Source organism: Ochlerotatus camptorhynchus, unplaced genomic scaffold (genome assembly GCF_037179485.1).
Source record: "Ochlerotatus camptorhynchus isolate MF236.1 unplaced genomic scaffold, CSIRO-AGI_Acam_v1.1 ptg000089l, whole genome shotgun sequence".
In the NCBI taxonomy this organism is placed as follows: domain Eukaryota; kingdom Metazoa; phylum Arthropoda; class Insecta; order Diptera; family Culicidae; genus Ochlerotatus; species Ochlerotatus camptorhynchus.
The window spans coordinates 21,330-45,208 of NW_027040579.1; the positions used below are offsets into that span (position 1 = coordinate 21,330).

Below are 23,879 nucleotides of genomic sequence, written 5' to 3' on the forward strand. Positions count from 1 at the left end.
TATTTTGTTTTCTGTATCGATTTTGGAGTGAACCGGCCTGTGCTTCCACATATTTTTGTTAAGAAAAGTGAAGATTTATAAAACTACCCAAGCGGTTATGATCTTCCGGATTTTTAATGTGGTGTTATTTGAGCTGTAAATCCGTTCAAATATGTGAAAAATAATAAGACAAGACCCCTACCGATGGAAATATGCAAGATGTGCTCAACAATATGCGTTAATTTGAGATGTATAAATTGTAATTTGGATGTAAACAAACGGTTTGGTTGACGTTTCCTCTCATAATCGCTCGTCGTGGGTTAATAAAGAAAACTAACTAATCTAACTCTCATAATCGCCTAGCGTACTCTACATTGGTGGTGCATAGAAACAGCCTATTGAGCTTTAATTCGCGAGAAATAAGTGATTGACGTGTTTTTTTACAAAAGCAATTACGCCATAGAGGTAACTCTAAGACCACTGGGTCCCGAAGAAAATCATTATTATTTTTGGCTCACTCAGTACCAGAACAACGGTCCCAAGCAGTCCCAAGCTATTTCACTCACCCCTGCATGTTCTGCATGAATCCACACACCCCTGATGTTATCTGTCAAACTTTCATAGCGAATCAAAACAAACATAGTGTAGTAATAGAATTTCAACTAGAATAGGGTACGTTAATCGTTTGCTTGGGACCAATAGGCTACTAAAGTGGTGAGCAAATTTAAAATCGTTAGTTTCGTATTGATTGTTGATTACGCCCTAATCTCGAAGTTCTCCGGATATGCCTACTGATCGATGGAATCAACGGTAAAATTAAACTTACAAGTGGATGTATGGGAGAGTGATATCTGTGCATGTGTTACACGATATTGTATTTAGGAAGGCAAAAGTATTAGCATAGAGGCAACTCTAAGACCACTGGGTCCCGAAGAAAATCATTATTATTTTTGGCTCACTCAGTACCAGAACAACGGTCCCAAGCAGTCCCAAGCTATTTCACTCACCCCTGCATGTTCTGCATGAATCCACACACCCCTGATGTTATCTGTCAAACTTTCATAGCGAATCAAAACAAACATAGTGTAGTAATAGAATTTCAACTAGAATAGGGTACGTTAATCGTTTGCTTGGGACCAATAGGCTACTAAAGTGGTGAGCCAATTTAAAATCGTTAGTTTCGTATTGATTATTGGTATTAGCACCCAAGTCATCTGTTTTAGATTTATAGCAACCGGCGGAAACTAACGATTTTAAATTGGCTCACTACTTGACTAGCCTATTGGTCCCAAGCAAATCGATTAACGTACCCCATTCTAGTCGAAATTCTAGTACTACACTACGTTTGTTTTGATTCGCTTTGCAAGTTTGACAGATAAAATGAGGGGTTCGTGGATTTTCCTATGTTTCGAGGAGTGCATCGATTAGCTTGGGACCGAAAATAGTACCAGAGCTGAGCCAAAAAGTTGAGCATGTTTCTACGGGACCTTCTGGTCTTAGAGTGGTTCATAAAATTGGTGAATTAAAAATACAAACTTTTTTTGATTATTTGAGACCGACCGATGTAATGTTCTTAAAAGCTGTAGAACAAATAATTTGAAGCAACTTTGCTCAAGACATCAAATTTCTATCTCTAATGGTTTATGAGTTATGATTATTTAAACAAGCCGGTTAAGGGTAGCCGCTAGAAAATCAGATTCCTGTTAAAAAAAAATGTACGTTTATTTCTCGTAGAAACTTTGTTCTTATCTATGTTGTTATCTTTTATATCAGAAAATTTATGGCTAGTTTTCGCTGTAAAATATGATTTTTTTTTTAATTAAATTTAATGGTTTAAACAAAAACTGCTCCACTTAAAAAAAATGATCCTTCAAATAGAATTATATATTTGAAAATCGGTTTACTCCACTTAGAGATATTGACAATTGAAAAGAGCATTTTTTCGAAGAAAATCACATTTAACTTTCGAATCAAAAAAGATAGGAACCTGGTTGCTTCAGCGAAAATATGCATCACCATAAGTTCTAAATGTGTTCTCAATAATTTTTTTACGAGAAATAAACGTATGAAAATATATATAAAGAAACCCGATTTTTAGAGGCCACTTTAACCTGCTTGTTGAAAATAATCATAACTCATGAACCCTAAGAGATAGAAATGTTATGTTAATGTCTTCAGCAAATGTGCTTCAAATAGATTTTTCTACAACTTTTTTGAACATTGATAAGGCTACCTAAAACAATAAAAAAAAGTTTGAATTTTTTAATTCACCAATTTTATGGACCACCCTGGTTTCACTAACATAAAAAAAATCAGCCAAAAATATGAAGAAACTTTCCAGAACACACTATATATCTAAAACTGAAGGTTCGGGCGCAAACATTTTTGTTTTCCTAAATACGGCTTTTTGACCATTGTGCTATGTATTTACGTACCAGGCTATTATTGCTGACGTTATTCTTCGAGCATATATCTAGATAGAGCTGGAATTAGGGCGAAACAGCTTTTGTAAACAATGACTTCTATCGATGATTTCTAGGAATTCAAGGCAAGTCCACGTAGACCATTCCAACCATCGGATAGGGGAAGTCTTTCCCTACCAGATGAGCATGTTGTTATGCCTGGGCGAGCCTTAAAACTCTAGAAATCATCAAGAGAAGTCATTGTTTACAAAAGCTGTTAGGCCCTAATTCCAGCTCCATCTAGATATGATCTCACCTCTCCTCTCAATTCCCTGTGGGAGCGGAAGATCGGCACAAAAGCAAATAACCAAAAAGCGAAAGTCAGCTCTCCCCGTCCCAGCTCAGCTCCGGATCCGAATCATCGACCCGAATGATTCTCTGGAAGCTGTTTAGGATGACAGCTCTCGGACCCATCCTGCTCTCGAACCCGTCCTGCTCTTGGACCCGTCCTGCTCTCGGATACAACTTTTTTATTTAAAATCTCTCATGAAAGTCATCTTCCAGAGACTTTAAAAACTCTTAAGGCGAATGTTTTATAGTGAAATTTGTTGTCTGTATCTTTTCAAATAAAAAAGATTTAGCCAAATATAGTAAAAAATATGAATAAATTCAAATTGATTTTACACGAGATTAAAAAATAGCATACCTCCAATTTTTTTCATATTATTGAGAATAACATACGCCCTATCAAATGCCGTAAAAAAATCTTTTTTTTGCTTGCCCCATCCAGAGATATTAACATTTGAAAAGTACATATTTTTAGTATAAAAACGTCAATAACTCTTGATCGGCAAGCTTACTGCAGCAAAAATTTGCGCCTTCTAAAGATCTAAAAGTTATTTGAAGACACCTTTGCTGAGAAATTTGAAATAAGAAAACTAGAGCAAAATAACTGTTTTTTTAGAGCCACCCAACTCAATTAAAAAAAATAGCTCTAAATCGGTAAATTTCAGAGATACAAAAAAAGTTTATTTCTTCAAAGTTGCTTGAAATTAGCTCAGCTATAACTTTGCCGAAGAATGTATACCTTAATTTTTTCAAACAAAAATGTTAGATTTTTGATTTTAATGATAATAAGAACCACCCTAGAATTCATTGACATAAAAATGAGGGCCTAACTATAAGGAACAACTTTGTAGAAGAAACTTTTAGTCTAAAAAATATCATTCCACCTAAATCTGCATTCTGGACCACTGTGCAGTGATATATTGAAAATCCAAAATAATGGAGCAGTAAGTTCAGTGGCTAAAGTTTTCATAAAAACTGGCGAAACACCGTCAGGGCTAGGATTTTTAGATGCATCTAAATTGATTAAACCCTTTAAGATATCATGAACATTGATTTGACTTACGCTGATGTCACTTGAAAATTCTGGATAAGATTCAAAATATTCACGGTCACGGTCCTCTTCTGAAAACGTAGTATAGATTTATTGGAAGAAATTTGCAAACAAATTGCATAAATCATCCGAGTTCTCACCTACCCTATCGTCCAAATGCATCATTGATGGAAAATTATCAGATTTTAATTTGGTTTTCACATAATTGAAGAAGTCCCTAGGACAAGATTTTATTTCAAGTTCAGTTTTTAAATTATACTCCTCAAATGTCATATTCACGGCCAAATTTAAATGATCGCAAATGTCTAAATAGTATGCCAAAGTTTCTTCACTATTATATTTTTTATAAAATTTGTGCGCTTTTTGCTTTGGATTTTGTAAATTTTTCAGTTCCCTGTTGTACCAAACCGGATTTTTTGCATGACTCTGACGACTTTTTTTTAGTTGGCACTTCTTCAAGTATTATTTCAAACAACACATTGTAGAATACGTCAACTGCACATTCAACATTTCCTGCAGTTCTTAATATTGCTTGCCATTCGAAAATGTTCAATCTTTTTCTAATGTTATCATAATTTGTGGAATTGTAATCAAAGATTTCATCAAAATCGCAGTCGTTGGTTCTTTCATTTATGTGAACGAATAAAGAATATTATATTGCTGTGTGAAACATTTCATTTCTCCATATGGGACTTAACGATTCAGTCACACAGAAATCTTCATAAGTATTTGTTGATAAAAGGTCTAAACAACAATTTTGTTGATTTTTCACATGGTTTATTTGATTAAGTCCCAAATTTGCAATTTTGTCAAAAATGATACGGAGTGTTTCATTTTCCCCAACGACTTGAATTAAGGTGCTTCGCTGTGAGATCCATATTCTCGTAACCACTTCGAAACTTTGACTGCACAAATATCAGCTTCTACGATACGTACCACAATGAAACTGTTACTCCACGTTTGCTGTACTGCAGCATACATGAAGTAGCAATTTCACGTTAAATGGAGTATTATTTTCCGATATGTGTGTAATTGAAAATTCGAAGTGGAAGTGCATGTATAGCCCACGTAGCGGCCATTTGTGGACTCTACAAGGAATCACCTTAAGATGCTTTCATTTTCCATATCAGAAATAAAGTCAACATTACGTTGGGGGGTACGCTAGACAAAATTTCTTCCGCTTTTCCAAAAAACTTATCATACGTGTCCTTATGAGCATTGTTCGAAGGAAAGTATACCGAAGCAAAGACATGTGTTTCGTCTGCTACTTGCGCTTTTACCCATACATGTTTGAATTCTTTAAATTTAGTAGCCATAATGATTTCTGGTGAAGGTGAAAGCGGGCATAAATTCCAGTTTCAATTTGAGAAGCCATGCAGAAGAAGAAGAAGAAGGTTTTACCAAGACTGTTCCAAGCACACGTAATTCGAAACAATAAGCACTTGATTTGGCAAAACAATTTGCACCTGACCACCAGCAGAAGAAGTTCAAACCTTGAGCATATATGAATGACCGGATCGAATGACTTACGCTGTCTAAATCAAACATAAACATACTCAATGGCTTATAAAGCACCGTATTTCTGCGCAAATACTTAAGTCCGGAGCCTTCCCTTCATGGTTCAATTGACAGTCGAGATTTGCCAATGTCAGGTGCGAAAAGTAAACAAGTTCAACCGGCCGGCGCGAACTGCACGGTGCGGCGTCCGTCCAATGCAACCCAATCCAATGGTTGACGAGTCTTTCTCGGAAAGTTCACTTTTGTTTGCTTTTGGTACTCAGGTGCGACGAGATAAAGATTGCTATCTATCGAAAACGGCTGGCAAGCTTATCGATTGTTTGTGCAGCAGAGTGTTGATTTGCTTGTTTTAGGGGTGCGGCCCCTTGGCGATTGACGTATGCTATCGCAAGATTAGCGATACCTTGCTGTAGAACGACTTCAGACAACCAAGGTGGGTATTGTGCAATGTGTGTCTTTTTGGGTGATCAATTCTGTATATAAATTGACTGGGGTTCCTTTTCCCAGAGGTTCGAGTTGTAGTGGAAGATAGCATGATGATAGTTGTTTGCATATTCAATGGTTCTGATGATGCGACTGACGCCTGGTTGAACGATGTTCTCACACCTGTACTCAAAACTGATCCGATGATGCAGGTGTGTGAGCTGAGAGGAAAATGATAATAGCGGAAATTTGCATATTTCACACATGACACGATAGCCGAGATTTTTGTTTGCACGTCGGGTTTGTATTAATCTGTGTGAATACGCAAAGCCTGTGCGTAAATAAAGAATTTGTATGTTTGTGAATTTTAATGTTGAATTTATTTGCAAACATACAACAGCTATTGCAAAAAGTTGGAGCGCCAAACATTTATTTAGTGTTGTTTGTTTTGTTTAAGCAACCTCTGGTTGAGGGCGGTGTCAATTGTCTTTACGCATGTTGATACAAGGTGTAGTTTGCGAATTCATTTTGCACAAAAAGTGGTATACAACATGCCACAGAATCAAGAATGATGAAGTTGAAATTTTGAACGCCTTATTTCAATCTGCACGGTAAATGAATCTAGCTCACTCAAATTCGCAAAAACGTAGGTCACGCAAATATGAGTAAATGTCATTCAAACAAGAGTGACATTTATTCATATAATATTTGAGTAAATACTAATATTTGAGTAAATATTTACACACTGAGTAACTGAGCCGAATTCGACTCGAAATTACAAAAAATGGAATTACTCAGTGAATAAGTAACAATTTCCTCGCTTTTCCTGGAAAATAAACGACGAAAATTTTACTCAGTCTAGGAGTATAATAATAAACCATCAATTTTCCTCATATTCAAGAAGTTTTTTTCTGGAAGATCCAGGAAAATTTGTCTCACTTACTGAAACCCCACTAATTGCACTTATGAATTACTGAGCTACCCTTATGCAAGTTAAAGACCTCCTGATTGAGTTGGGTGCAAAACGTAACTTAAGATCATTTTTCGGAACTGGAACGGCGAGCCAGCGTGAAGACATTTCAAAATTTTCCCTTGAAGCAAATATTTACCCACTTGGCACAGCGGTGAGACTGGTGCGTTCTCGCTTGCACGCATGTTGTTAACTGCTTCTGCTAAATGCAACGACCACTGCGACTGTGTTTCTGTCCAGGTACAGTATTACCAGAAGCATCAGATGAAAGTACGTAGTAGGCATGGGTAAGTTCAGTATTCCCCACCGGGCCATTCGATATGTCAAAACACTCTAATCTCCGGCTACTTGATGCGCCTATCACAGCCGGTGGCGGGTGATGATCACTTGGGTGTTAAAAGTGCTTGAAAATGTGTTTTGATCCTAAGGTCGCATGCGGTTGAGGCCCTCATAAACTCATCAGATTAAACCTGCTGCTGCGACTAAAGAGGCAAAAACACAACAACAAGTGATGATACGACCGTGCAAGCCAAGTATCAGCAATCGTATCGAGATGAGTTGTGAAACGGCTCGCTTAACAGTCGTTCGTGTCGTCTAGCAGCGCGACCAAGTGTAAGTCATTAGTCGAGGAGGGGACCAACGATCAAATGGTGTGTTGTTGCCATAAAGGTTGCTCTTTGGGCGCATCAGCCTTTGTTTATACGAGCTGATCTTAACTGTTTTTTTTTGTTTTACGACCGAAACGGCAATCATAAGATTTGGTAAGCGTGGAGAGAGGTCGTTCGATTTTGATGTTTTTCGAGTGAAGAATGATTTTTGTGTGTGTGAAGAAGGAGTTAGGTTGAGCAAGGGATGATACCGATGGGTGATGAAAATGTCATGTGAAGATTTCATTCATTTGAAAAAGCATAACCGAATATGCTTTTTCTTTCGACAATAATGGAAATTTATATCTGATCAGATTAGTTTCCGATGTTGCTAAAAATCACATGACGAAACATTTTGGTGATCTGCCCGATTAAATATTGAAACAATGGTAATCAAATTTATTAAAAAAAATGGAAATCGATTGATCATCAGTCGAGTTTGGTGAAAAATCACCTTGTGCGCCAAGGTTAGGTTAGGCAGTGTTGGGAACATATCATAAAATCAATTCTCACCAACGCCCAAGATCACGCTTGATTTTTGTAGACAACAATCAACAAGCAAACAACTGCGGTTGATTTTGCTAGCTGTGATATCACAGCTCGGAATATCAAGCTAACAAAACTCACCAACTGCAAATCTCACCAAAATGTGGTGAGATTGAGTTTAATGATTTTGCTTTACACCCGAATGCAACCGAAAATTCCATAACGGCTTGCAGCAGTCCCTTCGCGTCTGCCATCGGGAAGATTAAGAAGAGATAGTTAACTATGTTTTCTTTTTCTAAGAAAACGATGTGCAATGGAATCATTTTTGTGACGAGTCAACTCTTAGTTTGAGTTTTGCAAGTTGTGAATAGTCTCGCAATATCAAAGGAGCTTGTAAAATCAATATCAAGCATGATATTTTGTTCCAATATCACGCGTCATATTGGGAGCGCATGAGAGCGGAAAAATATCAATTGATTTCTGATTTTGCCAAAACTGAGGTTAGGTTACTTTATTAAAGAGACTTTCAGCCATTGGTTGGTTCGTCTTTGTAGGCCAACCAAATCCAAACCCTATCAATGATATTGGCAAATCAAAGTTGACCCCCGTGGAGAATACAATATCTATAAAAATGATGCTGATTTCAAAATTTTGCTCGATATACCTCACGAGTGCAATTTTAAAATGCATTTGCGAACAATTTTTTTTTAATAAAATCTGGTTCTTGCTACGTTAGTGGAAAATTTGAAGGCATAAATTACAAACAATTTAATTTATTTAAAAAAAAAAATTGTTGTTTACATCAATTTCAACTTTTTTGATCGTAGCAGCAACTAGATTTAAAAAAAATGCTCCATTTGCAAAATAAAGCCCTTTTAAGATTGCACTCGAAATTTATTTTGAAACAATCATCACGCCACAACATCCACAATCCCCACAATATGAATGCAACAAAAATTAGTCATGTCTTAACTAGGATAAAAATAGAAAAACTAGCTTTTTTCTTTGAAGATATAAAGGAATCATGTTTTGAATAAAGTTGTAGAAAATGTGAAAACTAGCAACTTTACTCAAGAAGTTGAAATTCGAAATCCAGTATTTTCAGAGCTCGGGTAGAGCGCTACTTCGTCGTAATCGCCCATTTCCTTTCCATCGATCAGAAAAGATCAATAATATCAATGATTTCACCGTGCACAAATCATTAATAGGTTTGTTCCGATGCGCTAGTTCATTAGCTCCTGTTAAATCCTGTTAGAGCGCATTGTATGAATTTTTACGCTCATTGTTGTCAAAACAATAGAAGTTCTTCTAGCGAATCCCCTTTTTCTACGTTTATCCGTAGGACGAAGAAAATCTTATGGCGTTTCAATGCGTTAGGACGGAATTGAAACTCGTAGAACGAATTTAGAATCAAGAAGCAGTATTAGATTTTAAACAATATCTCAACAATTTGTGACTCTTTATCAAATCCAACGGTAACGTATGGAAAGATGAATCAATTTAGAAGTCATCTTTGACAGACATATTCCATTTTTTGTTCAAACTCGTTCAGAAAAGAGAGGTAAAGCGTGGGTTGTGCTTAGTAGGACGGAAATTAGACCAAAAACCCTATGTAGCATTTTTTATGGAAACTCACTTAAATTTAGTTTTTCGATCATAGCTTTTAAGCGATTAATTTTATCAGCTTACAATGTTCTAGACAATTATCAAAACCGCAAAAAAAAACACGTTGCTCCATAGCTCTGAAAAAAACTAAATTTAGAATTTTGACTTCTTCAGCAAAGTTGCTTGATTTAAAAAAATACTTGCTGGAGACATGATTCTTCAACATGTTCATAGAAAAAAGTTAGCTTTTCTAATTTTATCTTAGTCAGTTGTGACTATTTTTTGTTACATTAAAATTGTGGAGGATGTTCATATAAAAAAAAAATCTTCTGAAAACACTTAATGGTTAGGCACTAGGAGAAAAAGATCCACTATTTGCCTATTTGGACCACAGTGCCATAGATTGCAGCTTCCTGCGCTTTGGTCAGAGAGCGTATAGGGCGTCGTTGTGCCAATTTGGTCGTGGCACATTTCGAGTATGAGAGAGTGATTGCAGTTAGATCAAAAGTGCCTGAGAAAAATGCAAGCACTTTCGCGGATTACCCGGAGTTGCGGTAGTGAAGGTATGATCACAGAGAAGCAGACATAACATGCTTAAGATGTTCATCGAAATCGCATTTAACGGTCAATTTAAATGTTGCTTAGTTGGAACTACCGCCACTTGCGGCGTGCATAATCAATTCACTTGCGTTTTACGTTTACACGCTACAGTCATCTGTGTAAACAACAGATGGCGGTAGTGTTTACAATGATAAATGTTCAATGTGTTGTGTCTGTTTGTCTGTGATATAACATTGAGGTAACGTAAGGATAAAATCAAAACATTGAGAAATATAACACATCACTTTCAGGAATACTTCACTTCGCAACCGATGAACCATTCTGACGGCTATATGAGTACCCAAGTAACCATTTAGTCGCAATATAGCTTGTATTTGCTTACTTTGCTTCACTTCACTACTTTGTATGGTTAGTGGGGAATCTGATGAAACTATCATTTCTTGAAACTAATCCCTTTCGAATTCCATTCATTCTCTTTTCGTACTTTGCATATAACACCATCTCATGCTATACTCTACATTGATTCAATGACTCATTCCGAGTGCTCGGTGGACCAGCGATTTAAAACGCGAGCCTTATGGCAGATGAAATGGAAATGGAAACTAGTGCGGATTTATCTCCCTCGGAAAACAATAAAAACCTGGAAAAGGCGGAAGGAAATTGCCGGTGAAGTGCGGAATGAAATACGAATCGTTAGAGAAAAAGCACAAGGGATTCCAAAAGAAGCAATCAATGGCGGCAGACCAGCGGAACATGGTGAGACCAAGCCTATTATTATTATTATTTATAAATTAAACATCAAAATTAAACTAAATACGCGCTGGGTTTGAAAAGAATATTTTCAAACCTGGAAGTGTTTATGTAATACTAATATCCAATTGATAGAGGTAATACATACATGCGTGGCTTATTGTGAGTGAAAGTAACCTCGGAATAGGCGTGACTCTCTAGACATTCTGAAATGGGTTGCATGATCTGCAATAGAACTATCACCTTCTAACTCCCGGTCTAAAGCTGTTTACAATGACCATAAATGCGACATTGTAGAGAGAGTTCTTCCATAATAACACTGCCGGCCAGTGGGGGTTAGAGGGAATACACACACACACATACACACAGTGCCATAGATTGCAGCTCTTCAAACAACACTTTACCGTAATTCTACTCAGTGAGTAGAATTTTAATGCCCTCTCTTTTTCTCTCACGGGAACTTTACTCAAAGGGAAATTTACACAGTCAATGAGTAAACTCTCTTTTGAACTGCAACTGAGTAAAATTTTCATGAGAGAATAAGACAGGACAAAAAAGTTATACTCAGTCACTGAATAGAATTGAAATAGAGTCTAAGTCAAATGGTATTAAGTCGAAAGGGGAAGAAATTATTTTTCAATAATTCAAAAGCAGTTTTTTTTTTCGAATTATACGAAAATTCTGTTTATGTAAATGTGTTTACTGTGTTCCGGTTAGCAAGTACAATACAGTAAACACATTTCCGTTAACAAAATTTTGGTTTTGAACGAAAAAAACTGCTTTTGCATTATTGAAAAATAACTTCGCGAAGATCGATTTCAAACAACCAAAGGTCCATTAATTTATTACGTAATACGAAAATGTAATGTTTTATTGAACCACTTCATTCGAGCAGTTAAAATGACGTTTAATACCACTAGAACTTTGAAATAAAAATTATTTTGAGATTTTTTCTTCTAGAACCTCGAGAAAAGTAGCCAAAATCTGTGCGTTTTATAAAAAAAAAAACATTGACATTAGATGGTCCAGTTTTGTGAAATCGCTGGTAGAAAGTCAAGCCAAAACTGCTTGACAAAGTGGTCAATTCCTCCATAACAGAAATGAGATTAAAATGACATCATGCGTTAAATAATGCCCAAGTAACAATTTTGGTTTTATAAGAGTTTTGTAGACCGCAAATTAGACCTGTAGAATGCTTTAAAAACTCGATAAAACTTGCAATGTTACTTGGGTAAGGACACTAAACATAGTTGGCATCCCAAGTAACATTTTAAGTTTTATGAAATACTACAAAGCAATTTTATTTTTTTTTATATTAATTTATTTGTACAGGCTCAATTGAATAAACTTTACAGAGCCGAGTTATTATTTGCATTATACATGAATAATGTCCAAGTCCAAGTGAGAACATACGAGGAGTGCTTTACCGGCCTCATGGATCGAATAAGCTACAAAGCAATTATTAAACAAAATTTATAAAACCCTGGTCAAGGCTATTTTGTCATTAATGCGTCCACCAAAACCTCATTAAGACTAGAATATGTCTAGTTGGCCCACGTTGGAGAAGGTTCTGAAGGGTGTATTCTCGAAGCTCTTCAAGATTGATTTACTGCAAAAGGTTTTATGACGAACGCATTGAGAACCCTTTCCGAGCCATTTCCCCTAGCCGCTTGCTAAATCCACTAGGAAAGCATCAATCAAGAGAGAAAAGGATTTATGAATCCGAGCTTATCAAAATAATTAAAATAGAAACTGAAAATCTTGTTGAATATCCAAATTTATTACAATAGTTCTCATTAAGGGGGGAGTACACTTTGATTTTTCAAAAAAATGCATTTTTTTTTGGCTTAAAATGTTCCTTGGGATGTATATTTTAATTAAGAAAAGACTCCAAGTCCACCAGAATATTCCTTACCGCTTTACGAAGCGATTTTCTAAAACATGTACCGGCGCGCTGAGAGAGCATCTTTATCTTTAAACGCGTTTATCTCGAAACGGGGTTTTTCAAACTGGCGTGGGAAATAACTCTAACCAGTTATCATCAAATTTGGATATTGCCTAGGTTTTCTTGTTCAGAATTAAATTCTGCTTAGAAATACGTATCCACTTTTTCGATTTTTAATCCACGATTTTGTAAGCATTTTTAGGGTGAAAAATGGACTTTTTTTTCCTAAGGCCACAACTTTTGAAAAAAATAATTTAAAAAAAATCGGAATACGTATTTCTAACCCAAATTTCATTACTAATCAGGATTTTTGTTCGATTTATGTTCCAGGATCACGTGGAAAGGAGTATTTTCCCACGCCGTTTTCCGACTTCCGCGCGACCTGGTGCACCGGCCACGGAGACGAGCCAATCGAGTTCAAAAAAAATACAAATTGTAGTTCGAAGGATGACTAATAAATGGGTTATAACATATTTGCCCTCCCGAGTGTTTTATTGCTTAAAAAATTTAACGAAAATGCCTTACTTTTTGGACGTTCAAAGTGTACTACCCCCTTAAGTGGCCTAGTTTTAAGTGCCTTATAAAATGTTATGTGAAATGTACGTGAAAACATCGAAAAAAATAAGTCCGCCCTCGTAAAACGTCGATTTTACTAATTATTTTACATTGAAAAAAAAAACTTCAGATCGAGCTTGACCGGGAAATTTTTGCATTTAAATGTTAACTCATTGTTAAATTTACCAAAATATAGTTATATCTAAGGAAATATAGATTGAAAATCGAAGGTTGTAAAAAAACAAGCAAACTAATTGGAACATGGCATAAAAATTGATTTTCATGGGTCATTTGTGAAAAAGTTGTTTTGCTTTCAAGAAATCCTTAACAAATTCATAAGGTTTTAAAATGGTTTTTATGAAGAAAACTTGCAGGCTGAATTGCATTTATCTAAAGCCGTTTTGCTTGATCCTAACCCGTTCATATTTATGATAGCTTTTATGGAGGCAAAGTTGCCTGCAAAAAGTTCAACGTCAAAGTTTGTTTATCTTTCGATAGTTGCGCTGTGGGATCCAGGGTTCTTCCAGGCGGTTTTCTCCCGATGGATTGTGAGCAGTTACTCATATAGTTTGCGATACTGTTTTACAACATTTCGCATTTCGAACAGCTGGAAGCGCAATCGTCCCCTTCTTCCGGATGGTTACAGAAGTGCACCATCCAACGATGCAGGGATGTACTCTTGAATGAAATTTCCGAAGAGTTGATTCTTTCGCCGAATAAAATCGCTGCTATTGATCGGAAACCAGCTAATCTTCGCTAACTAACAGTTTCAGTGGATTGCTGTCGGTTGTTATTTCGATTATCATCTATTCACAAGATCTGGAGAAGGCTACCCTCACTTTACTCTTCTCCGCCAGATTGACAGTCGTTGATGGTGTGCTGGTTCTTCTAAAGAAGTAAATTTAGCTGAAATCGACTTGAATCTTTCATCCTACTTCGTCTATGCTTCGAGATTTCCTTGTCATAAATTTGGATTTTATTAACTATCAGGAACCATCTTTTAAGCTTAAATTGGTAAACAGAGTGATTGGTGAGTTTATGATGTACTTTAAAAAGCCTAAAAAGCAACAATAAATGCTTTTTGTCCTAATGCAAAACCTAATGGTTTTATGGCTGCTTTTATAATGCTAGAACACGTTTATAAAATATTTTATCAAGACATTAATAAACAATTGCTTATGACGTTTATGCTTGAATTACAGAACAGTTTTAAGGAGGGATTGAGAACTATTTTAAATTGATTTTTAAAACAAGACAGTTTTTGACTTTCTTGACAGACTATAAAAGGTTTTTAAAATAGCAAAAACCAGGAATGTTTTACACTTTGAAATGCTGTATTTAAGCTAAATGGATTGTTTATTGCCGTTTTAAAACCATCATAAATCAGAGTGGATGCCAAATGGTTACTGCATTGTTACTTGGGATGTGACCCGGGGCCTTTAAGTGGCCTATAAGTGGTACCGGAACCGTATACCGTAGAGAAATTAAGGTTATCCAAGAATTCTATTCATAACTCGTGCTACCAAATTGGCGGATATTGATCCTGAGGCGAGTAATTTCAAATTGCATGTAGGGTAGACCACGTCTTTGGCCTAATCGTCCATTTGTGGGCCTATCGAGCAGAATACATCAAATAAATCCATTGTTTCAGAGTTAACAAGTCAATTATGCGTTTGGTACGATTCTTTAGTTCAAAAGCTACCGAACGAAGTCAATGAGAACGCGTGATATGAATGTTTACATCATTTTTTCTCAAAAACAAAAGAAGCGCTAGGCCGAAGTAAATTCAATGGCGTTTGAATGGCGCCCTATCTAAGCTCCCCGGTAAAGAGTTCATGGCAATAGAGCTTACAGTGTATGTACAATTTAAATCGATTGAAAAGCTAGCATTACGCCATTCAAAAGGATCGTAAAGCCATTGAAGATGTATCATAAATTTCGTCATAACGGTCGTAAAACAGCGGCTCATAACAAATAAAGTAAGAAAGTGCATGATGCATTTTTGCGCCAATTAAAACCCTCAATGATATGTCATTCCGCAATAGCTGCAGAAAACATTCCCAGCGTAGATTATTCGTGTAGATCGTTAAAAGCAAAAAATCTTTCAAACTACACAATCTGCCGGCTGTGTACCGCAAATAGAAGCCATAAAAGGCGGTAGCTGAATTCAACGGAAGTGATCACCGAACCGAGCTATTAAACAATGATGGGATCCTTTTTTCAGCCACAGGACAGAATCGGAAGTCACTCCACTGATCATGTGCGGGATGATAAAATTACGACAGTAAAGGTATCAAATGTCGCACTCGGTAGGGATGAGTTGCACGCCGGCAAGCCACACGACCACTTCCTAATGAGGTCTGTATAGGGGCAAACGAACGCTTGTAATAAAACGAAGAAAACATGACAGTAGGAGGAGACTGCGATCTTTCAAAACACTCACCGTATGTAATGTATGACTTGGTCAGGACATCTGGTGTCCAACTGTCAATCCTATCTAAGCTGCAGCTAACTAACACTATCAGGACCATCATGAATGAGTTCAGGTGCCTCCTCAGCATCGATACCGGTATGCTGCCGTTGTCCATCATGGAGCTGGTGCTTCTCGTGGTATTTTATATGTTTTCAGCTATTTGATTACACACACACACGCTCTTTCCTTCGATCGCGCTTATGGCTTTTGGGCACTTGAGCACACCTTCTTCGGGCTCTCTGGAACTCGGTTTCACACTCGACGCATTTTCAGCAACTGTGCCGCTGTGCGGTGTATTATTATCTATCTAATTAGCGATTGCATTTATTAGTTAATATGTTCCTTAAAAAGCTCTCGATTTCATCGGAGGCTGACCGCGGGCGTCTATATGTTGTTGCTCTGATCTGCCATTCGCGTGTCAGTGCTTTTGCTGGTGCAGCATGATCGGTGCTAATTAATGGCAACCTGGTCGTTGCTTTTCTTGGACGCCGGAGAAGGTTAATACTGCCGTTGGTGGCGCCGCGGCCGAAATTGTCATTTCACTAGTAGACCGATCTGCAAGGAAGAAAAAGAAACGAAACGTATTAAATTAGTGGTTAGGCGACATGTTTTTTTCAGCTACCTCAGGGTACAATTTTGTGTCGTAAATATATGGCGGAATTAACACCGCACTGTTTGCGTCCAACCAGAGCTTTCTTGATTTGGAAATCGTTTTATTAATGCAGTTAGTTGATGTGTCGAGCACCATTTTAAAATCGTTGAATGTACATCATACCGTCACGCTAATGGATGTTTGTATCATCACGCCACTCACTGTCGCAAAGTATAGGCTGATTAACTTTGCTTTTATTGCCAGCGCCACGACTTGAACTTGACTTTGAAAAAAATAAAAATAATTTGTTTTATTGCCTTGAAGATCAACTCTTTGTTTTGTCCAATTTTCTCAAATCGTAAAATTAACGTATAGCCGGATAGCTGATTGCGTGTGATTAAGTTGGCGTTTAGAGCACTTAAAACTGGTATTAGCACAATAAAACTAGTGATCGTTAGATGCCAGACGGCGATAGTGCTGATATTATTTATGCTTTTAGCAAATCGTATATCAGGGAGCAATCGATAGCTCATTTGTGCCATTTCCACATGAATTCAATTTATTCAGTAGCAGCAGGTTTAAAATGAACAAACTTTAACCCCTCGTTCTACCAATGCTCAGAAAAAGGGTTAAATACAAACAATCCCATCGGACCCTTGTAAATTTATTTTGCACCGCCATGACACGACCTGTTCTCAATCCATTCTATACGAGCCCAGTTCCCATCGCGGTGCAAATGGAAGCGAAACTAATCCCCATCGTAATAAACTGTAATATCAAATTTTACATTCTAATTAAATATGCACTACGATCCGTTGTCTTACCCTCGATCGAGCGCAGCAAACAGTGTATCAAGTTGCACCGGCCCCATCGTCATCGCCTGCTACGTGTGAAGAAGACCCTATTTAGACGAGTTGTGACTTCATTTACTATTCACCCTTTTCGCTCTTGTTTCTCGATGTTATTAATATTCCTGAAGTACCTACCCTCGTTCAAAAGAATAATCTAATGATTTGACATACACTCTCTCACACACATACAGACGACGCACACGATAGTTGGTCTAATTTTTTTGTGTCCTCCGCTTTCCACTGGATTAATTTGAATAGAATTGAACCTCAAGCCATGAGTTCTAACCTCACCCTCACCGCCGCACTGGGAATTAGCCCATGGCATGCTGTGTTTTCTTTTTATGTAAGCAGACGTTTTTCGTCTCCATCCAACCAAGCACGCCAAGATCGAGGACAGGCCCTTGAAAAGTAACGAATGCCACATAAATAATGTTCTCCTAAGTACTTAATTATGTATTGCTTTGAGTTTGTCAGCAAACACACAAAAAGGAAAACATTGTCCTCGGAGAATGTTTCTCAGCCGCTAATGATTGACGACGTTCCGACGAAAAAGGTTCCATGTGTCGCGTATAGTTGCTGTGGAAAATTATTGGTGATGGTCATTTTTAGAAGCAGTTTTTAATTTCCTTTTAGAAACAGCCTGTCCAATGACCCCGACTATGGTGCAAGTCTCTTTTGGCAACAATGCTTTGAACTGAATGAGCAATTTTTAAGCTGACGAAGCATATTTTTGTTTGAATAAACTCTTATTCAGCTATCAATGTTTGTTGGGAAATCCGTCATATACAGTCACCCCAGTATTATGGGCCAGCTAGTCAATATTATGGGTCAGTCAGTTCAGTGTGTTAATCAAATGGAAGTGGCCCATAATTGTGGGTGACTCACAATACTGGGGTGACTATAGCTATTATAGAAGCACAATCAAACAAAAGTAAGAATTCCATAAGGCATGACCTGCACCCAACCGTGAAATATGAGATTGTATTACAGATTTTCATGAAAAGCATGCAGACTTTGTAATGCGCAATGCATAAACAGATTGTGTAATGTGATCGTCGGAAGGTTTTGTAAATAATTTTGAAATTTTTATATTAACTAAATTGTCAAACAAATTTAGTTTCTCCAAATGGGTCTTACGTTTATTTCAATCCATCAAAAAAACCAAAAAAAAAGTCGAACTTTCAATGAAATGTCTTGATTCTATAACAAAGGGTCAACACAACTATAGACTAGCTTCCCAAGCCTCAACTGCTACTTTTGGATGTGTACGGGAACTGTGGGTCAACCCGGCACTTCAGCACGTTTCCCATCAGTTTTTGTACAACTAAATAAACACAGGTGATTCACTTTTTCATTATTTTGAACATTTCAAGATACATTGGACCTACAATGAACTGTCAAATGACACGAAAATAAACATCGTATCCAAAACATCGTTTGTGTGCCGCTAGATGTTATTTGGATTTGGATGTTACAGCACAAAACAAGTACAGATCTTGTTGTATTTCTCATAATAACTCTTTATCATCGCGATTAGAGCTAGTTTTGAGTAATAATATGTTAATAATAATATTTTTGAAAAAATATTCTCTGCTCAGGGGTAAGACCAAAGAAGAACGCTAAGATAAAACAGTCCTAAGAAAAAACTTTCAATTTATGGTCCTCTTTCGCGGTCCCTTTCATCCAATGAATACCCCCTGTATGCAAGGCCTTGCAAGGTGTAGGTAGAGTTGAAATTTTGTTGTCCCATTTTCAATAACTCGATCAATAACTAATCGAATATTTTTTGTTCACTGTGCTGCCATTTTTACATTTAGTTCTCTGAAATGATGTTCTCATGACTTTTACAAATCACCCTTAACTTCTAAGAAGTTCACTGAACTCAGACTAAAGGCTCAGTTTTATAAATCTGAAACATTGAAAACACATGGCAACTGTCTGAAACTGCCTCAGTACCACCAACTTCCTGAGAACACTAAAAATGAAGGTTTCATGTTTATTGTGCCCAAAAGAAATCAAAGGCCTGCCTTGATTCCTCAATGTGCTCTTAACAAGAAAAAAAAAGTAAGAGGTTGTATCCAAGACACAGCCGTAGATTTGCCTTAGGATTACGTGCGCGGTATCAATATTCGGCGACTGTGTTAGAGAAACCACTTCTTCCCATCACGGAAATGCCTCGTTTTTTATGACACAATTACGCATTTTCATGCACAAAACGCACGAAATTTTTGGTTCATTCAATAGATAATCAAAAAAGCGAAAATTGATTGGAGGAATTACATGCTGAAATTTTCCATTCGCGAGATATTCACGAGCAATCATATAATCATATAATCATATAATTCTCTGAAATCAAATGATGTTCTTATGACTTTTACAAACTACCCGTGTCTGGAGCCCACGTGAACAAGCAACAACCGCCGCCGCCGTCGTCAAAGGGCCCCTCCGTGTGTCACCGAGAATCAGCGAGGAGAAAGGGAAGGTCAGATTAGTCAATAGACATCTTAAATTGCATTTTTTCTATCGTTAACGCCCAAAATCCAAACTTCTTTGGGGGAAGTACTCTGCTCGTAGCCGCCCGCCGGGGTAAATCGGGCCAGCTATAGACTTGCAGGTAAACCGCAACTTACAAGGCTAAGTTTTATGAATCTGAAACATTGAAAAAAATTCCACCATTCGCAATTTGTTAAGTAGTGGTGAATAAACATGGAAACCCTATTTAAAAACTGCCTCAGTACCACCAACTTTCAAATTTATTGTACCCCAAAACACAACCGTGGATTTGCCGTAGGATTACGTGCTCGGTATCAATATTCGGCGACTGTGTAAGGGAAACTACTTTTTCCATAACGGAAATGCCTCGTTTTTTATGACAAAACTAGCTGAGTGTGCCCGGCCTTGCTCGGGATTCAATATTAGCTTAAGTTTATGCGCCAGTTAAAAAAAAACATGCTATATTGTACGTAGCCCCCCTCTTATCTAAGCGGCTACCCCTATGACCTCCACATCCCAAATTTGGTTCCATTTGCTTGATTAGTTTTCGAGTTACGCATAAATTTCTGTTTCATTTGCATGGGAGTCCCCCCCCCTAAAGAAGGGGAGGGGACTCAAACCATCATAAGAATCTTTCCTTACCCCAAAAACTCCTGCATACAAAATTTCACGCCGATCGGTTCAGTAGTTTCCGAGTCTATAACAGGCAGACAGACAGACAGACAGAAATTCATTTTTATATATATAGATTACGCATTTTCGTGCACAATTCGTGTGCACAATAGATAATCAAAACAGCGAGAATTGATTGGAGGAATTTCTTGCTGAAATTGTCCATTCGCGAGATATTCAGGATTTGTTAGCTTTTTCCTAGTGTCCTGGAGAAAATATTTCTTTAATTCGCAGTGTTTCTGGTTCATTGACAAGGCCATGTGGTATTCGGTCAGTGTGAGAATTTTTATGTACCACTTCAATACTGTTACGTATTTGATCACAAACGTTTGGTGGCTGTGTACATTATCAAAGAGCTTTGGAGGTGATGTGGCTGACAGCAAGGCGAGTGTTCGTTCCATGAAAATTAACTCTTAATCAACAATAATTTATGGTGGTCCTGAAAAAAACCGCTTTGTCGTGATGGTTGAGTAATGCTGAGCTATTAGGGTGTTCAACACGGATGAGGCTGGCGAGCTGTATGTTGGAACGCTTGGCATAGATGGCCAACAGCGATTCACGAAGATCTACTGAATCCGATCAGTAGCGGTGCGGCTTCTTCAGCCTTTTTCGGTAATTGGACGCACATGCAGTGATGCCACGTATACAGATTTATCTGTAATCATGCTTGGCATACACAGTTTTGTTCACGAACTGCTCATTTGCTAATAACTTTGCACACAGTTGACGAAGCATAGTTCTTTTTGAAGCAGTAGATAAAATAGAGTTTAAGCTTGTTATAGATTCGTAAAAAAAGTAGATTTTAATTCTAGTAATAAACAGTATTTGTTTATGCGTTGTAAAAATGAAGTGAGAAATGCTTGCTGTACATCTCGGACTTCAAGTGTAAAAATTCATTCGTGTTGATTCAAATTTTAAGATTTACCTACTCTTTGCATATCTACAGTAAACTATGATCCTAATATATCAATTACTTTAAAGAAAAACAAATTTCAACAACTGAGTGAAAAGTTATTAACAAATGAACAGATGGTGTGTACAACTGTGCACGCCAAGCATGTCTGTAATCATACAGATTTTTTTCAATATTTTGATACAGATATCTGTTTATACATATTACAGATTTTTGAAAAATATACAGATTTTTCAGATTTTTCAAATAAAGGGAATGGATTTTACATATTTTTTTATATTTCTTAATTATGTAATAATTGTTTTCCTTCTACGCTTCGAATAGACTTGGAATCTTTCGAATGGAGTTCTGATGTTCAGATGTTCTTATTTCTCGTTGTAAGGGATATTAGTTTCCCTTTCAATTTGTTTAATTAACCATGTCACAAGGTTACAGATACGAAGGTTGATTAAATAATTTTTTGTCAAATCGGTCAACAAGCAATTTTAGAAAGCCCACAAAGTGATTGATTACAGTTTGTGAGTCGAAGTTGACTGAATATTTTTATATTTGAAAAGCGTAATTACAGAAATAAAGATTATTGCATGCAATTCGACTCAACTTCCAGTAAAAGTTCTGTGTTATGTCCAATGTCCAGATAAAGGTTTTTGTAATCTCAGTCATAAAAAATCAAATTCTAGGAAATTGTGATAGTTACTTTATTACGGAAATTTTCAGCCGGAAACAGATTTGTCTTTTATAACTGGTACTTACAGACTGTAGAAGAAATACAAAACACATCAAGATTGTAGGATTTCAAGATTTTTAAAATAGACAAATTCTTCAGAAAGCAAACTTTAGTCATTTTTCATTATTCTAAACTTAGAACAAACTCCTTCTGAACTATGAATTTGCTCAATGGAGATTTACGTAAATCCGCACTGAGACCATAATACGGAAATTCGAAAAAAAAATGTGGCATCACTGCGCTGATGTGAGGTTCTTGCGGGCAGCCTTTCGTTGTGAACTGAAGAACTTTGTTCAACGCTACGCGCTGAAGGCACTGCTGCTGCTGCTGATGATGACGACCGACCGGACACCACCACACACGGTGATTGAATAAGCACCGTGCGGCGAGACCGGATGGAATTCGATTTTGAAATCTGTGTTAGGGCAAGCGCTTTTTGCAGGCAATCGGTGATAATTTTGATCTCCATTGCAACAGTTGGACATTTGTGTAATTTTCAATAATGACCTGTTGAATATTAATAAAATGTTCATTCCAACAGATTCGTAGAAAAATTTCAAATCGATTAGCTTGTTTAAAATTAAAATTCATCCGCTGTTGACAGAGTTATAAGTGGTCAAAACCTGACCACTTTTTGTAACGAGGTCTATTTTGGTTTTTTGAAATTGCACCCCCAATATGTTGCCGAAAGACGTAATCCTACGTCAAAATTAATTCAAGGATTGCCCTCAAAATTTACGGGACCTATCAATTAATTGCCGTGAAATTAACCTATCTCCAAAGCACCCAATGAAACAATCAGCCAAGATGGTAGAGATGCCGTTTGTCAAAGACACTTCATTCAAGACTTTGCTTTGATTATTTCAATTCTAATTCTTTGTCAAACTTCCAATATATATCATGTACACAATTTCAAACCACAACACAGCTGAACTTCAAAACGTCGCCGCGTCGCAGCTCCGTGTTGAGGCAAAGTATAGTTTACTGTTTGGCTAAGGGCAGGGACAAGCTGAGCATGCACAACGCACCATTTTCCAACCAACCAACGGTCGCGATATTGTCCTTCCTCAGCGCAGCACTGATGTCGGCCGGTCTCAGTTGTGCACCTCGGAACCAGGGTTGCCAAGTTTGGACGATACCCTGAACACTTCGTTAAGCTAAATAACTATACACATTTGATTAGGTGAGGTAAATAAAATAGGTAGATAAGAGTGGGCCACACAAAAATTGCACTGAAGCATTTCTAAAAGTATGGAAAATTTAACTAATTAAGCATATTTTTTTGGGATATTTAAGTAAAATTTAAAGAAGAACCCATAACTTTTAAAGAAATCTGTATAATGTTGTATTGTAGTAATGTAAAAACTCTGAAAAATTAGTAGAAATACCGATTATTGTGTACTTTTGGCAACCCTGATCGGAACGCATTTTACGGTAACATACCCACATATACACACACGAAACGCACATGGAAATATCGTGTTTCGGACTTCATGCTTTGTAGGTGCTGTAGAGTTGTTACACACAGGAGACGCGTGTTCCTTCGCAAGACGACGCAACGACAACAACTGGTGCAGCATGCAGCAGCAGCAGCAGTTGGTTGGCTGCTGCACCCAAAAAGTGTACATTGTGTACATATTATACAATCCAGGCATCATCGTGTGACAGGCGAGTGGAGCGACTGCATGCATGTCAAGATGGTATTTAAAGTAACTTCATTCTCTGTTTTTAATGAAAAGTTTTCACGGTCGAGCTACACGTGAACCATAAGCATGACACGTAAGGGGACATGTCTTTACTGTGAAAGGTGTAGAAAGTATTCGTGGCAGGCATATGTTTATGAAATATGAATATTCGTCGGGTTCGAGGTAACATGAAGAACATAACGGTCACCTGGTAGGACGGATGGTTCAACAAG

The 23,879-nt window shown here is 37.2% G+C and overlaps 1 protein-coding gene across 3 annotated transcripts in view; it reads right to left on the reverse strand.

Moving 5' to 3' along the window:
* Window positions 1–23,879, reverse strand: part of LOC135698528 (semaphorin-1A-like) — a 251,870-nt gene that overhangs the window by 13,644 nt on the left and 214,347 nt on the right. For all 3 annotated transcript variants that reach the window (XM_065218546.1, XM_065218545.1, XM_065218547.1), the window contains one exon: window positions 15,684–16,268. In XM_065218546.1, the coding sequence (XP_065074618.1) occupies window positions 15,684–15,831 (148 nt within the window). In that variant the 5' untranslated portion in view covers window positions 15,832–16,268. The remainder of the gene's footprint in view (window positions 1–15,683; window positions 16,269–23,879) is intronic.